Genomic DNA, 16,060 nt, shown 5'->3' with positions numbered 1-16,060 from the left:
AGTCTATTAGTATAAGACCTTTTTGTCCAATCCAATTTTTGCATGGTTGTCAGTCTTGCCTACATAATGAGGCCTCCATAAAAACCCACAAGGACAGGGTTCAGAGGGCTTCAGGATAGCTGAACATGTGGAGGTTCCTGGAGGGTGGCGTGCCCAGAAATGATATGGAAGCTCTGCACCCCTTCACCCATCCCTCACTCTAAACATCTTTTCACCTGTATCTTTTGTAATATGTTTTAAAGTAAACCAGTAAAATATATTTCCCTGAGTCGTGTGAGCCACTCCAGCAAGTTATTTGAACCCAAAGAGGGGGTCATGGAATCCCCAACTTGAAACCAATTGGTCAGAAGTTCTGGAGGCCCAGAACTGGACCATCGAGTTGGAGGGTCTGGGGGGTACTCCTGGGGTCTAGGCCCAGAGTCCTATGGGATCTGACACTGTCTCCAGGTAGATGGGGTCAGAATTGAATTGGCGGACACCCAGTTGGTGTCTCCTGTAGAATTGATTGCTTGCTTGCTGTTAAGAGAAATCCCCACATATTGTGGGTCACAGAAGCCTTTTGTATTTATTGTTTTTGTGTTTGTGTGAAAATGGAGGAAAAACACAGTTTGAAAGTTTTCCCAGGTGTATACCCACGAGAGATAAAACATATGTCCACAAAGAAACCTGCACGTTTGTTTATAGCAGCATTATTTTTAATAATCAAAAAGTAGAAACAACCCAAATGTCCATCAAATGGACAACACAGACAAAATGTGGCATATCCCCCCTAGACAATAGAATATTTTTCAGCAGTAGAAAGAAATGAAGTACTGATATATGCTACTACATGGACCTTGAAAACATTATGCTAAGTAAAAGACTACATATTATATGATTCCATTTTTATGAAATGCCCAGAATAGGGAAATCTATAGAGACAGAAAGTAAATTAGTGGTTGCCTAGGGACTGAAGCAGTTAGGACAAATTAAAGGTGACTGCTAAAGGATAAGAAGTATCTATTCAGAATGATGAAAATGCTTCAAAATTGTGCATGACTTTATGAATATACTAAAAAGCATTGAATTATACACTATAAATAGGTGAATTTATGGTGTGCTAATTAATTTCTTTTTTTGTTTGTTTTATTTGAGACAGAGTCTTGTTCCACTGCCCAGGCTGGAGTGCAGTGGCGTGATCTCAGCTCACTATAACCGCTGCTTCCCAGACTCAAGTGATTCACTTGCCTCAGCCTCCAGAGTAGCTGGGATTACAAACATGCGCCACCATGCCCTGCTAATTTTTGTATTTTTGGTAGAGATGGTATTTCACCATGTTGGCCAGGCTAGTCTTGAACTCCTGACCTCAGGTGATCCACCCGCCTCAGCCTCCCAAAGTGCTGGGATTACAGGTGTGAGCCACTGTGCCTGGCCTATGGTACGCTAATTAGATCTCAATAAAAAAATTTAAAAAATCAATATCAAATGCACAAAATGTAACCATGCCCCAAATTAAGAGATTAAATAACTTTTAAAGGCCACCTCACATGTTCTGTGATTCTAAGCTTCTATAATTTAAATTATATCAGTGGTAAAGCAATACATTTTAAAATTTGAATTTCAAAGCAAGACCAACAAGCTAGTAGACTAATGCATGTCCTCCAAAACTTTTTTTTTGAGACGGAGTTTCCCTTTTGTCGTCCAGGATGGAGTGCAATGGCGCGATCTCGGCTCACTGCAACCTCTGCCTCCCAGGTTCAAGTGATTTTCCTGCCTCAGCTTCCCAAGTAGCTGGGACTACAGATGCACGCCACGACGCCCAGCTACTTTTTGTATTTTTAGTAGAGATGGGGTTTCACCATGTTAGCCAGGGTGGTCTTGATCTCTTCACCTTGTGATCGCCCGCCTTGGCCTCCCAAAATGCTGGTATTAACAGGCATGAGCCACCACGCCTGGACCAAAACTTTTTTTAAACCAAACTTTTATTGCTTTTCATCAGGTCTTAAAGCTAGTGTCCGTTGTAAAGTCTTTCTATTAGTGTCATGTTAGTCCTTAAATACGATTTTGCTTTATCCCGAGTAGTATAATAGTGATGCATCTAACTTTGGTTTCCTTCAATTTACTCTTCTGCATTTTTCTAAAAACAAGGTTTCAGACAGTGAATTGTAATATAATCTTATGTAAGACTTTTTTCTACCTTTCAGTATTTAAAAAACAGCAGAAGATAAGTAAATAATGACTGCACAAAGATTTTCTAGCATGGATTTAGCAGTGCTTATTTTCAAACTAAATCATTTTGAATCTTTTTGAATAGTATAGCAAAAGTTGGGTCTTACTCATTTCTTTATTTATTGGGGAACCTGCCCCCGATAGTCACATAGGTTCTTTTCTATTTTTCCTAAGCGTCGGCCAGGTTGAGAAATAAAGGGACAGAGTACAAAGGAGAGAAATTTTAAAGCTGGGTGTCCGGGGGAGACATCACATGTCGGCAGTTTCCGTGATGCCCCACAAGCCGCAAAACCAGCAAGTTTTTATTAGTGATTTTCAAAAGGGGAGGGAGTGTACGAATAGGGTGTGGGCCACAGAGCTCACGTGCTTCACAAGGTAATAGAATATCACAAGGCAAATGGACGCAGGGCGAGATCACAGGACCACAGGACCAAGGCGAAATTAAAATTGCTAATGAACTTTCGGCATGCACTGTCATTGATAACATCTTATCAGGAGACAGGGTTTGAGAGCAGACAACTGGTCTGACCAAAAATTTATTAGGCGGGAATTTCCTCGTCCTGATAAGCCTGGGAGCGCTATGGGAGACTGGGGCTTATTTCATCCCTACAGCTAGACCATAAAAGACAGCCACACCTAAGGGGGCCATTTTAGAGGCCCACGGGGACGCATTATCTTTCTCAGGGACGTTACTTGCTGAGAAAAAGAATTCAGTGATATTTCTCCCATTTGCTTTTGAAAGAAGAGAAATATGGCTCTGTTCCACCCGGCTCACCAGCGGTCAGAGTTTAAGGTTATCTCTCTTGTTCCCTGAACATTGCTGTTATCCTGTTCTTTTTTCAAGGTGCCCAGATTTCATATTGTTCAAACACACATGCTCTACAAACAATTTGTGCAGTTAACGCAATCATCACATGGTCCTGAAGTGACATACATCCTCCTCAGCTTACGAAAATGACGGGATTAAGAGATTAAAGTAAAGACAGGCATAGGAAATCACAAGGGTATTGATTGGGGAAGTGATAAGTGTCCATGAAATCTTCACAATTTATGTTCAGAGATTGCCATAAAGACAGGTGTAAGAAATTATAAAAGTATTAATTTGGGGAACTAATAAATGTCCATGAAATCTTCACAATCCACGTTCTTCTGCCATGGCTTCAGCCAGTCCCTCTGTTCGGGGTTCCTGACTTCCTGCAACGTTTATTCTTAAAGTTTTTTCCAGAATACATTTTTTTTCATTAAGAGCTTTGAATTTTAATTTGGCTCTTGTATGAACTTCCTAGGAGGTCTTAAGAAAATCATTACATCTTTTTTTGCTGGTTTCCTAACCTTAAAGTTGATGATAGTGTTATTGTTTCAGGAAGAGCAAGACAGAACATAACTTTTATAGAGCACTGGAAACATGAAGCTAAAAATAAAAAATGAGGGGAAAAAAATACAAGGACTGCAAGTCATGATAGGACTTTCTCATGTGGTCAGAGTGTTCAGTATTATATTTAAGGACAAAGATTTAAATAAATGTAAACATTTATGTGTAATTTAAAATAATTTTATTACAAAAAATGCTGTGATGAGCATCTTAAACAAACTTTAGCCTATCACCATGTTTTTCTTACAGGTAAGAAAAGTAGGTCCTGAAAGAAGGTCCTCAAACAGATATACACACAGTCTATTGATTTTTTTTTTTTTTGAGACAGAGTCTCGCTTTCTTGCCCATGCTGGAGTGCAGTGGTGCGATCTCAGCTCACTGCAAGCTCTGCCTCCCGGGTTCACACCATTCTCCTGCCTCAGCCTCCTGAATAGCTGGGACTACAGGCATCCGCCACCATGCCCAGCTAATTTTTTTTTTGTATTTTTAGTAGAGACGGGGTTTCACTGTGTTAGCCAGGATGGTCTTGATCTCCTGACCTTGTGATCCACCCACCTCAGCCTCCCAAAGTGCTGGGATTACAGGCATGAGCCACTGTGCCCAGCCTTTTTTTTTTTTTTTTTTAAGTGACAGAGTCTCGGCTGGGCGCAGTGGCTTACACCTGTAATCCCAGCACTTTGGGAGGCCAAGGTGGGCGGATCATGAGGTGAGGAGATCGAGACCATCCTGGCTAACACGGTGAAACCCCGTCTCTACTAAAAATACAAAAAATTAGCTGGGCATGGTGGCTGGCGCCTGTAGTCCCAGCTACTTGGGAGCCTGAGGCAGGAGAATGGCGTGAACCCGGGAGGCGGAGCTTGCAGTGAGCCAAGATCGCACCACTGCACTCCAGCCAGGGCGACAGAGCGAGTCTCCGTCTCAAAAAAAAAAAAAAGAAGCAGAGTCTCTCTATGCTGCCCAGGCTGATCTTGAGCTCCTGTGCTCAAGTGAATCTCTTGCCGTGGCCTCCCAAAGTGCTGGGATCACAGGTATGAGCCACTGCACCCAGCTGGTCAATTGATTTTTGACAGTAGTGTCAAGGCAATCCAAAAGGAAAAAGGATAGTCATTCCTTTCTTTCTAGAAGTCTTGCTCTGTCGGCCAGGCTAGAGCACAGTGGCACAATCTTGGCTCACTACAACCTCCTCCTCTTTGGTTCCAGCGATTCTCCTGCCTCAGCCACCCAAGTAGCTGGGATTACAGGCTCACGTCTGCCTAATTTTTGTGTTTTTAGTAGAAACAGGGTTTTACTATGTTGGCCAGGCTGGTCTCACACTCCTGACCTCAGGTGATCCGCCCGCCTCAGCCCCACAAAGTGCTGGGATTACAGGCGCCTATCTAGGATAGGGTATTGGAACAACTGGATATCCATATAATAGAAAATGAACCTTGAAGGCTGGGCATGGTGTCTCATGCCTGTAATCCCAGCACTTTGGGAGGCCAATGCAGGCGGATCACTTGAGGTCAGGAGTTCGAGACCAGCCTGGCCAACATGGTGAAACCCCATCTCTACTAAAAATATAAAAATTAGCCAGACATGGTGGCGGGCCTGTGATCCCAGCTACTCAGGAGGCTGAGGCAGGAGAATCGCTTGAACCTGGGAGGCAGAGGTTGCAGTGCGCCAAGTTCACACCACTGCCCTCCAGCCTGTGCAACAGAGGGAAACTCCATCTCAAAAAAAAAAGAAAGTGAACCTTGACCTCTGCCTCATCCTTGAGATAGGCAAAGATTTCTTAGGATACTCTAATCACTAACCATAAAAAAATAGAGAAATAGATACATTGAACTTTATGAAAATGAAAAGCTTCTGCTCTTCAAAAAGACACCATTAAGGAAATGAAAAGGCATATATTGCCAACAATTGTGAAGAATTTGTTTCATGCTATTTATGGACTAAGCCTTCCACAGTTTCATAGATACTGCTGGTAGAAAACTTAAAACTCCTGGGTCAGAGATAGAGGACAGTTTATTACTGATAGCAATAGCAGTTACCAGAATATCAGTATGTTTGTGCCAGCTCCCCAAACCTCAGGTGTAACAGGATGCATTAGCGATTGTACAGATTCCACCTTGGCCCACAAGGAGGACATCTATTGTAGTTTGATCATCAAGAACAACCCCGGGCAGAGAGTTCAGGCTTACCTGAATGACTTCTACTACCATGGTAGGGTGGTGTCATGGATCAGTTCAAATAGTCAGGGAGCTATAGTGGCTCCATGCCATTAAACAAGGCTTAACATTGTTTTTAGTTCTGAGCAGCACAGTACTGTGGCTTGTGGCTTAATGTTTTGGCTACCCATGGTTTATATGAGATGGCAAGAAGGTCCTCATGTCTGACACCATCTGTATCAATCTTGAGAGCTCTTTGACACAGTGCCCTAGCCACAGTGCTTTCTAGCTGAGGTCGTGGAGTTTGCCCCTCTGCCTGACTCAAGCTAGCAGTGTGACCTTTGGTGAGTCTACCTTAATCCAGAGCATCTGCTTTCCCATTACTAAGATAAAATCTCTTAAATCCTCCTAAATTTCAACATAAGGGCTAGGGGAGTTTTCCAGAGTGGCAGGGCTGACCGCATAGATTTACGTAAATTTCTTTGAGTTACTTTCTCATTTTCCATGAGGTTACTTTTGTTCCACTTTCACTGGATTTAGCATTCTATTAATAAATCCAGTCCAGGGCAATAAGAGCCTGAATACTCTTCAAGTCGTTGTCCTTGGTTTCCTGTAATACAAGAGTGTGTCTTTCTCTGCGAGATCTCCCTGAAAGGATGAAAGCACCCAGGGCCCACTTTGAGACATTTTGCTGTCATTTCCAAATGGATTTAAGGTTAGCATAATAGACTACAGAAGAGGTTGAACTGTAAGACAACCCACCTGATCCCATTCTTCCTTAAGAAGCATTACACACCCTGCCCTCTTGTCTCCCAAGTGAACCAGCCATTGTTCTAATGATTGGCCTGGTTTGTGCTCATGAATTTCTCTTTTCGTGCTCATTATGAGTGTGTATCTCTAATTGTTTTCTGAAAGGGTGTAGACTTTATGGCTACACAAAATGAATCTTAGTACTGTTACTTTGTACTTAGTACTTGTTACAGTGGTACAGACAGACCTGAGGCGGACCAAGCAGGATGGCAAGGAAGTCCCCCAACCTGGAAGAGATTTAGGAGCAATAAGGATGCCTTTATAGCAGCTGTGTTTGAACCTATTTCCTGGTATTCAGCATGCAGCCACTTCCACAATTCTTCCTTATTAATAGGCAGTAAAAGGAAGTGACATTTACTGCCCAACCGACAATATAACTTAATTAACATGTTCACTGTAGGTGCCCAGGAACTTCTGCAAATCTCTACAAGGCCCTCATTCAGAAAGAGGAAGAGTCTCTGTGAGAATCCCATCCTCATTACCAAAACTGTCAAAAACTGTAAAGAGTTTGAGATTTTACCTTACTTGTGAGCAAATAAGGTAGCCTGCTACAGTTTCATGAATGCTGGTAGAAGACATGAGACTCCTGGGTCAGAGACAAAGGGCAATTTATTACTCACAGCAGCAGCAGTAGCTGGAGTATCAGCATTTTTTTGCTTTTTCTCTGAGCTTAGTTCCCACAGAGTAAGAGGGCCAACTGACTCCTAAACAACCAGTGTGGTGTATTACAGATGAGGAATCCTGAACTTAAGTAACTCAAATTTTTTACAACAGACAGTAAACATGGCTACCCATTCCTCTGGGGAGGCAATGTCTTCACTGTACTGGACAATAAGAATGTTTGCCCTGGCTGGGCGCGGTGGCTCACGCCTGTAATCCCAGCACTTTGGGAGGCTGAGGCGGGTAGTCAGGAGATCGAGACCATCCTGGCTAACACGGTGAAACCCTGTCTCTACTGAAAATACAAAAAAATTAGCTGGGCGTGATGGCGGGCACCTGTAGTCCCAGCTACTTGGGAGGCTGAGGCAGGAGAATGGTATGAACCCGGGAGGCAGAGCTTGCAGTGAGCCGAAGTCGCGCCACTGCACTCCACACTGCAGCCTGGGCGACAGAGTGAGACTCCGTCTCAAAAAAAAAAAAAAAAAAAAGACTGTTTGCCCTTTGACCTTGAGGGAGACACTGTCTCTTCCTATTACTGCCTATCCATTGGGCTGCTTGAGTGGCCTCACTGTTTGGCAGTTGGCTTCCCCTAGAGACAAGTAACCCGAGAAAGAGCAAGGCAGAAGCTGTATATATATATATATATTTTATATATATATGTGTGTGTGTGGGTGTATATATATGTATATGTGTATATATATATGTGTGTGTGTATATATGCCTTTTATCATTTATCCTTGGAAAACACACCCTATCCCTTCCACAGTATCCTATTGGTTTTACACGTCAGCCCTAGCCACTGTGGAAGGAGACTACACAAGGGCATTAATACTAGGAAGTGGGAATCACTGAGGAACACTTTGGAGGCTGACTTGTTATCACAATGGCTGTATAGTTAACACCATAGTTTGCTGAATAAAGAGTATATGGGAACTCTGTACTATTTTCTAAAACTTTCTATAAACCTAAAGCTATTTCAAAGGAAAAGTTAAAGAATTTTAAATGAAAATATAAGGTCCAGGAGTGGTGGCTCATGTCTGTAATACCACACTTTTGGAGGCCAAGGTGGGAGGATCACTTGAGCCCAGGATTTCGAGGCTGCAGTGAGCCATATTGTGCCACTACGCTCCAGCCTGGGCAACAGAGCAAGGCTCTGTCTCTAAAAAAGGAAAAAATCTATTAAAAAAGAAAATATAGATTATAGACCAGAAGAAAATATTTGGTAATACTTATATCTGACAAAGATCTAGTATCTACAAAATATAAAAAAGTCTTAAAACTAATAAGAAGACAACCAATTAACAAATGGTCAAAAGACATGAACACGTACTTCAAGAAAGCATTCACTTGGCCAATAAGCACATGAGAAGATATTCAAGATCATTTGTCTGGCTGGGCGCAGTGGCTTACGCCTGTAATCCCAGCACTTTGGGTCACAAGGTCAGGAGTTCAAGACCAGCCTGGTCAACATGGTGAAACCCCGTCTCTACTAAAAATACAAAAATTAGCTGGGCTTGGTAGCAGGCACCTGTAATCCCAGCTACTCGGGAGGCTGAGGCAGGAGACTTGTTTGAATTTGGGAGGCGGAGGTTGCAGTGAGCCAAGATTGCACCATTGCACTCCAGCCTGGGCAATAGGGTGAGACTCCATCTCAAATAAAAAAAAAAACAAAAAAAAAATCATTTGTCATCTGGGAAATGCAAATTATTACCACAGTAAGATATATTTCAGTCCCACCAGAATGGTCAAAATTAAAACAACTGACCATGTCAAGTGTTGGTAAGGATGTGGAACAACAAGAATGCTCATCCATTGCTGGGTAGACTGTAAAATAACACCTCTTTGGAAAAATACTCCTGTAGTTTCTTACGAAGTTAGACGTACGCTTTCCCTATGACCTTAGCAATTCCACCCCTCTGTATTTATATGTGAGAAATTAAAACATGACCACTAAGAGAGTTTTACAGAATATCCATAGCAGCTCTATTCATTCATAAGCTAGCCTTATGAATGAAAGCTAGCAGCAACCCAAATATCCATTAATAGGAGAATGAATAGACAGATTGGGATACAGATCTTTCTTCTGATATGTGTTAAGAATATTTGCTGCTAGTTTGTGGTCTTCCTTTTCATTTTTAAAAATAGTTTCTTTAAAAGACTAAAAGTTTAATTTTGGCAAAATCCAAATATTTGTGGTTTTACCATTTCAAGTCATTACTTGCATACAACTCTCACACTCATAGAAGACTGCTAAATCCTCTGCAGTTAAGGAGTCTGTGGGAGACACGCAGGGTTGTCAGTTGTTTTGCAATTTGGACAGATTCCAGAACCTTTGGTTAAAAGGGTCCCCATTCAAGGTGAGTCGTTTTGCAAGTAACAACATATATGGGCTTAATACAATTTGTAATGAGAAGTGTATTTCCTCCAGAACCCAAAAGAGCCTAAAAGAAACGGTGGGTGCTATGAGAGTCAATAGCTGTTTCTTGACAGTGTCATGGATGGAGTTGCCTTCAGTTTACCCAATAATGTTCAGAAATACAACCAAGGCCTTGCTCTGTGTGTAAGGCAGTGGGTCACCCTGTGAGCTCCTTTCATTTGTATGTCCCAACTGAGTGTATCAAAGGAATCTCTTCAGTGGAGGAGGTCATCAGTGTGATGTCATACCTGCATTCCTGGGGAAAGTAGGGTGCAGTTTCAATCTTGCCCTCGAAGATTGTGTGTTACAGTGAGGCTGTTTAAAGTACCCCGTGGTAGCTGGGTAAAACTGTATTGGGTCCCTTTGGAGGCAAACTGCAGTCAGGAGTGTTGAAATAGGCACTGAACAAAACATATTCACCAAATCTATAATACCAAAATATTTACCAGTTGCTGGTTAGATGAAGTCAGTAATTTCAGTTATATTGGGTATGGGTCCATAGTGAAGTCCACAGCATTGAGGTTGAAGTAATCCACCAGGAGGCACCACACATTCCTCCCAAGTGTAAAAGCTGGTCAAATTGGGCTGTTAAATGGACAGGCAGTGGGGATAATCACCCCTTTTCTAAATAGGTCTTGTATAGTGGGTTTTAATCATTAAAGGCCCTGTTTTAATTTACATTTGGCTATATTAACTGTTTTAATGGGGAAGCAGTATGCCCATGGGGTAGCAGTACGCCCATGGGGTCCGTTTTAAAAAGGCAATTTCTTAGTGCCAGAGTCTTAAAATTAATTCATGACTCATTGGGTCAGAGAGTCCATGACCACTATGGGATATTTTAGAACAATGGGTGTGATGACCATGGGGAATTAAGGCAAGACAGAATTCCTGTGGTTAGGGTGAGGCATACATACTTGTCCTTTATATTATGTTCAATAACTCCCCTAAGATTATAGGGGGACCGTTGTTTAAATTTAGGGGGATCCCCAATATTGATTAAGGACACAAAGCTTTGCTAGTTGGTATATTTCAGTAGATGTTAATTCACAGCCAGTGTCATAGAGGGACAAAAGCCAATTCCTGCCCTTTTATCTACGTATTGTATAAATTCAGTGAATTTTGAAAAACCAGTTGGGCCAAATTGTGGACTTCTGTTTTAGTTTTTTGTTTTTTTGTGTCCTGCCTATTCTGAACGGAATTGTGTGCCCCCAAATTCACATGTTGAAGCCCTAACTCCCAATGTGACTGTATTTAAAGCCAGGGCCTGTAAGGAGATAATTACGGCTAATGAAGTTGGAAGGGTGGGGCCCTAAATCGATAGTATTGGTATTCTTAAAAGAAGAGGAAGAGAGACAACAGACTCCCCCATTCCCCCCACCACGCCACACACACACACACACACACACACACACACGAAAGGGCATGTGAAGACTGAGCAAGAAGGCAGCCAACTGCAAGTCAGGAAGATAGGCCTCAAAAAAGAATTTCTCTTCCTAAGAGTAAAAAGACATTTGAGGTCATTTAGTTTTTAATTTTGTTGTTGTTTTTATACCATGTATTTATATATATTTGTCAAGGGCACGCCTCCATTTTTAAATAGGAAAGGAAAATTGTATAGCTGAAAACTATGCACTAAATTAAATGCACTAAAAGTGTTTATAGAACTTAAGCCGGTAAGAGATAGATTATTAGACATCCAATCTCATCCCATCCCATCTAATACATATTAGATATATACATCTAATATGTGTATATATATCTAATAATGTGTTATGTATGCCTAATGTGTTATGTATAGCTAATAATGTGTTATATTATTATGTATAATAATGTGTTATATATTAACTGGGTGATGCTATGTAAGAATGTTATTTTCTTGGATAAAATTTCTGAGAATTTATGAGTTGAGCTGAATCTACTAAAAATAGTTGAATCCAAAATTTTAGCTTCTTTATTTATATAAATAATTATTATTAATAGGTAATTTCAGTAGAAGTATTGCTCATTAGAGAGTTTCAGTATCTATTTATTAGAAATGAGCCTTTTGTCATTAAAGTATAAAAATACAATAAATAAGTACATTAAAAAATTTTTTTAATTTGGCCATAATTTTTAGTGCCAAATAAATTATATGATGATTTCTAATTAACATTTTATAGTCCAAAGCTGTGAGAGGAAAAGTACATATAGATTACTTTAAAAATACAGCCCTACCCCAAGAATATAGAGGATTTTCAGAGACACCAAATCTTTGAACATAGTGGGTTTTATGGCAAAAATCCATCCCAAAGGGACATGATTTGGGAATATAATTTAAGTTTTCATATCAGTTCTTACTTTGGTTGCTATATTTTGAGGTCATCACATTAAAATATTGAACAATTTGAAAACTTTTTATTTTGTATTCAGTATGGAGATTTATTCCCATAATGGGCTTTTCTGATGCAAAATTGGAATGCTTGTGTAGTCACAACAGCTGTCTCCACACCATGTGGTATCTTCCATTACTTTACTGTAGAGATGAATATTTGGCCCGGTGTTTCGATAAGATTGGACACACATGGTTTTAAGTGGCAAAGCAGTATGCTTATGCATTCATTTGACTTTCACAGCTACAGTTGGCTCCAGATTAGAACAGGGAGAATACATTCACACCATGGCCACCCTCATGGCTGCTGTAGTAGCTGGATCACAGGAGGCTCTGTTGCTTCTAAAGACACAACTAACTATTGCCGAGGAATTACACATTCACCAAAGTGCCTTACAGCTGTAGGAGGGAGAATAATGCATTGCTAAAAGGGTTCTCTCAGATTTCAGATTATGGCCCTAGTCACTATCGAGCCTCTTTAAAAATATCAATAATAAAAATTATGGCCATAAAATAACTATGAAACTTAAGACTGTCATAGCAGTAGGTGATTTTTCAGGAATTCAATCCAAATACTTTATATAAAATGTTTATTTTTTAGAAAAGTACTATACTTTTACACTCTCATTAATCTAATTAAAATCAGATTTGTTTTTAATGCCAGTGTTTATGTATGCAGCGTATTTGGGAAGCCGATCTGTTAAAAATAGAAAGTATTTTAAAGCCTTAGTTTACTACCTGAAACAATGATTTATATTTTAGACATTGTAGACAATTTTTTTGCTCCAGAAATGTTAAAATAACATAGAAATTAGGTAATTTGATTTAGTGTGATTTTGTACATACTATATGGTTTGATCAGTATATATCTTTATGCAGTGATCAACTTCAAGCTCTTCATGACATGATCTTTTACTGTAAGCTTATTTAAATTCTGCCTAAAACTTAAGTCTTTTGCATTTCTGAAACTGATTGTTCTACTTATTAAAGCTTTTTAGCAATAAAACTATGATTTCCTTGAAAATCCAATTATATTTCTCTAAATAGTAGCTGAATAAGAATAATACTTTTTTCCTTAAATAAAGACAAGGAGAAAGAAAGAAAAAACCCTCCGTGTAAATTTTTAAGTCATCTGATATGAAGAATTGGATTTCTGATATTCATTAAATATCAAAGAAATTCCGACCAGACCCAATGTGGGCTACCTTTTTATATAAGTGAATTTATGCATGTATTGTAGAGGCTGTACTGATGAATATGTTTGAGGCTTTCAGCTCTTAGTGGATACAAAATAGAATGATTGATAAAATCCTCCCTACTATTGGCTATTATTTACTGACTCTTAAGTGGCAGGTTGTATTTATGCCAATTTATCTGCTTCAGGGAACATTCTTGATAGCAGAACAAAGTGAATAAAAGTAGTTTGCTTTGCAAATGAATGCAAATGGGAGAGCCTTTCGGAAAGCCCTTTAACAGGGGCAATGCACTTTGATTATGAGTGAAGCTGCCATTTGGACATGGTGAAAAGAGCACGCTTGAACCATTGATTGGGGGAGACAGTAAAAAGTCAGGAAGGGCCCCGTTAAGCTTGCAGTGAGGCAGGCGGATGTCAGTGTGGTTAGAGCACAGTGGGAGAATGACAGGCAGGATTAGTGTCAGGGAGAAGCTTTGCTGTAGCTGTGGAGATAGTCCCTGGGGTCACTCACCTCTGACTGTTGTTCTGTGCTGATGGTTCTGTAATGCAAACTGCCTGATGTATGCCTGTTCATTATCGGAAATGGTGATTAGAAAAGGTATTTGCCTCAAAGGTTTCCTTCTTTCCCTCTTTCTTTTTCTTTCATTCTTTCATTTTAATTAAAGGAAAATAAGGTAGGCTTCCTCAGTCTCTATGCTGGCTACTGGAGTATTGTTTAATACCAGAGTGCTTTATTGCCTCTGGTGGGGAATGGTTCAGTACTAAAATGTAATGTGAAATAATTGTAACATGGTTATTTGTCGTTTGATAATAATTTATTTCGTTGTGCTCACTTTGGGGTTTGACTACTGCTAGTGCTGAGTAAAATGCAGAGAATATGTTTGCTGTTAGTATTTTTGCATATGCGTGTTTATAATCGCTAAGGTATTTTTAAATTTAGTTTAATCATTTGGTCAAAGCTAAAAGTTGACCAAAATGAAATCGTCAAAATGAAATGAAATACTGCTTTACATGGACTTGATGGTTTGAGTCTTGGCCACAGGAGTTTCTAATTTTATTTCTGTTCCGAAGTTTAAAAAAAAAAAAAAAAAATAGTGACATTTGACAAGCTAAACTTCTCGAAAAAATAATATTTTAAAATTGAATATCGTTTTACATAGAATGATCAAAAAGTGTCATTGCAGTTCTGATTTCAGACCAGTATATTTACTTGTTCACATTTCATTTATACTTGTAAGTTTTTTAATTTTTTTGCTTTCTTTAAAGTGTGTGTTAAAAAAAGAGAGCCCTTTAATAGTAACTTTATGTGAGACATTTATGAGCAGCACTGCATTTTATAGCAAGGATGCATTTCATAAGCTTTGAGAATGGTTTCTCATTTTAATTCAGAACCGAATGGTCTTTTTTAAAAAATGTCTACAAAACCTGATTTTGCAATATTTATGCTTTCTTAGTATACATAGGAAAATGAAACAGGCTTCTAGAGCTTTGCATTCCAGTGTTAAATATGCAGCTCAAATCTTTATTGAAACTATTAGATACAATTTAGTATTGTTTTTTACAGAAAGCATATTGCCAATAATTTGCTTCACTGCAATTATCTCCCAATAATCTTTTTTTATTCTTCCAATTATCTTTTTATTTTCTCCCAGTTATCTTTTTTTATTTTCTTTAATGTTTTGCAGGCACCTGAATGGACAGAAGAGGACCTCAGCCAGCTGACAAGAAGTATGGTTAAGTTCCCAGGAGGGACTCCAGGTCGATGGGAAAAGATTGCCCACGAATTGGGTCGATCTGTGACAGATGTGAGTTCACTGAGATTTGCATTGTATAGAGAAAGAAACCAGAACAAGTCAGCTATGTAGAAGGCAGGCATAGATGGGTTCCACAGTATCTTTGGGGAGGGGATACAACAATCCTTTTAGGACCTGAAAGTGAACCATTAATGAAATAAGTGAGAAGCAGATGTGAGCCAGTCCCCTGGTCCACAGTTAACAGCTGTGTGAGGAATTCTAGTGTTTAGACACTTAAGCTACTGTAACCTAATCAAAGGAAAACAATGCCAGTTTTTATGTTTATAGTGACCCCTTTAACTGTGGAAAAAATAGTTCTCAAAATGATCAGAATTAGGAAGGTTGTATTTCAGCTGGATCTTTTTAACATTGAAGTACAGATTGCAATTGCTATTTAGACAGGTGGTTTGGATTAATTAAATGAGCAATATTCCCATAATGCAAATGGTGTTGGCCTTTTTGTTTCAAGGATGATAGCAACAGTTCGTTTGATAAGTAGTTTAACCAGAAGAAAGTGTGTGTGTGTGTGTGTGTGTGTGTGTGTGTGTGTGTGTGTGTCCATACCTAACATTTAAAAGATAAATTACTTACTTGGAAACGTTTTGACTTAACGCTTTAGCTGCTTTTATTGAGGAAATTTAGAGCAGAAAATTTTTTAGAAAGCACCTAGCACAGTGCCTGATGTGTAATATACTAAATACACAGTAAATGTTTAATTGAAATTGAGAAAAAATATTATTTTTATCAAATTGATATTTTCATAAGCGATAGTAAATATGCTTTACTAAATTTACTTTAAATAAATCCTATAGATCCAAAAATACTTAGAGGGTTACTGAAAGCAAAGATTTAAATTTCCCCTTCCATTCTGTTAGTATACCTTTAGGCCTTTTTTGGTACTGACAGTTTTTTAAAACCTGCAAAATGATTACTAAGCATGGCTACCAAAAGAAGCTTACAAATGCTGTAAGTTACTTTCAATAATAAACTTCCACTTTTTAGTTTAGAAAGAAACTTACAGAAATTATTACGGTTGCACATCTCTAATCCATCACGTTGGCGCTCAAGTTGCAGATTTTTGAGCAATTTCA

General features: G+C 39.3%; 1 protein-coding gene across 1 annotated transcript in view; it reads left to right on the top strand.

Annotated features, from left to right (window-relative positions):
• The window catches only part of DNAJC1 (DnaJ heat shock protein family (Hsp40) member C1), a 252,748-nt gene that overhangs the window by 188,719 nt on the left and 47,969 nt on the right, over nt 1–16,060 (top strand). The window contains exon 9 of the mRNA XM_054437052.2: nt 14,862–14,981. Coding sequence (XP_054293027.1) covers nt 14,862–14,981 — 120 coding nt within the window. The remainder of the gene's footprint in view (nt 1–14,861; nt 14,982–16,060) is intronic.

The sequence above is a fragment of the Pongo pygmaeus genome, chromosome 8 (genome assembly GCF_028885625.2).
Source record: "Pongo pygmaeus isolate AG05252 chromosome 8, NHGRI_mPonPyg2-v2.0_pri, whole genome shotgun sequence".
NCBI lineage: Eukaryota > Metazoa > Chordata > Mammalia > Primates > Hominidae > Pongo > Pongo pygmaeus.
The sequence above is the reverse complement of the archived record's forward strand: the minus strand, read 5'-3'. Positions and strand labels throughout refer to the sequence as shown.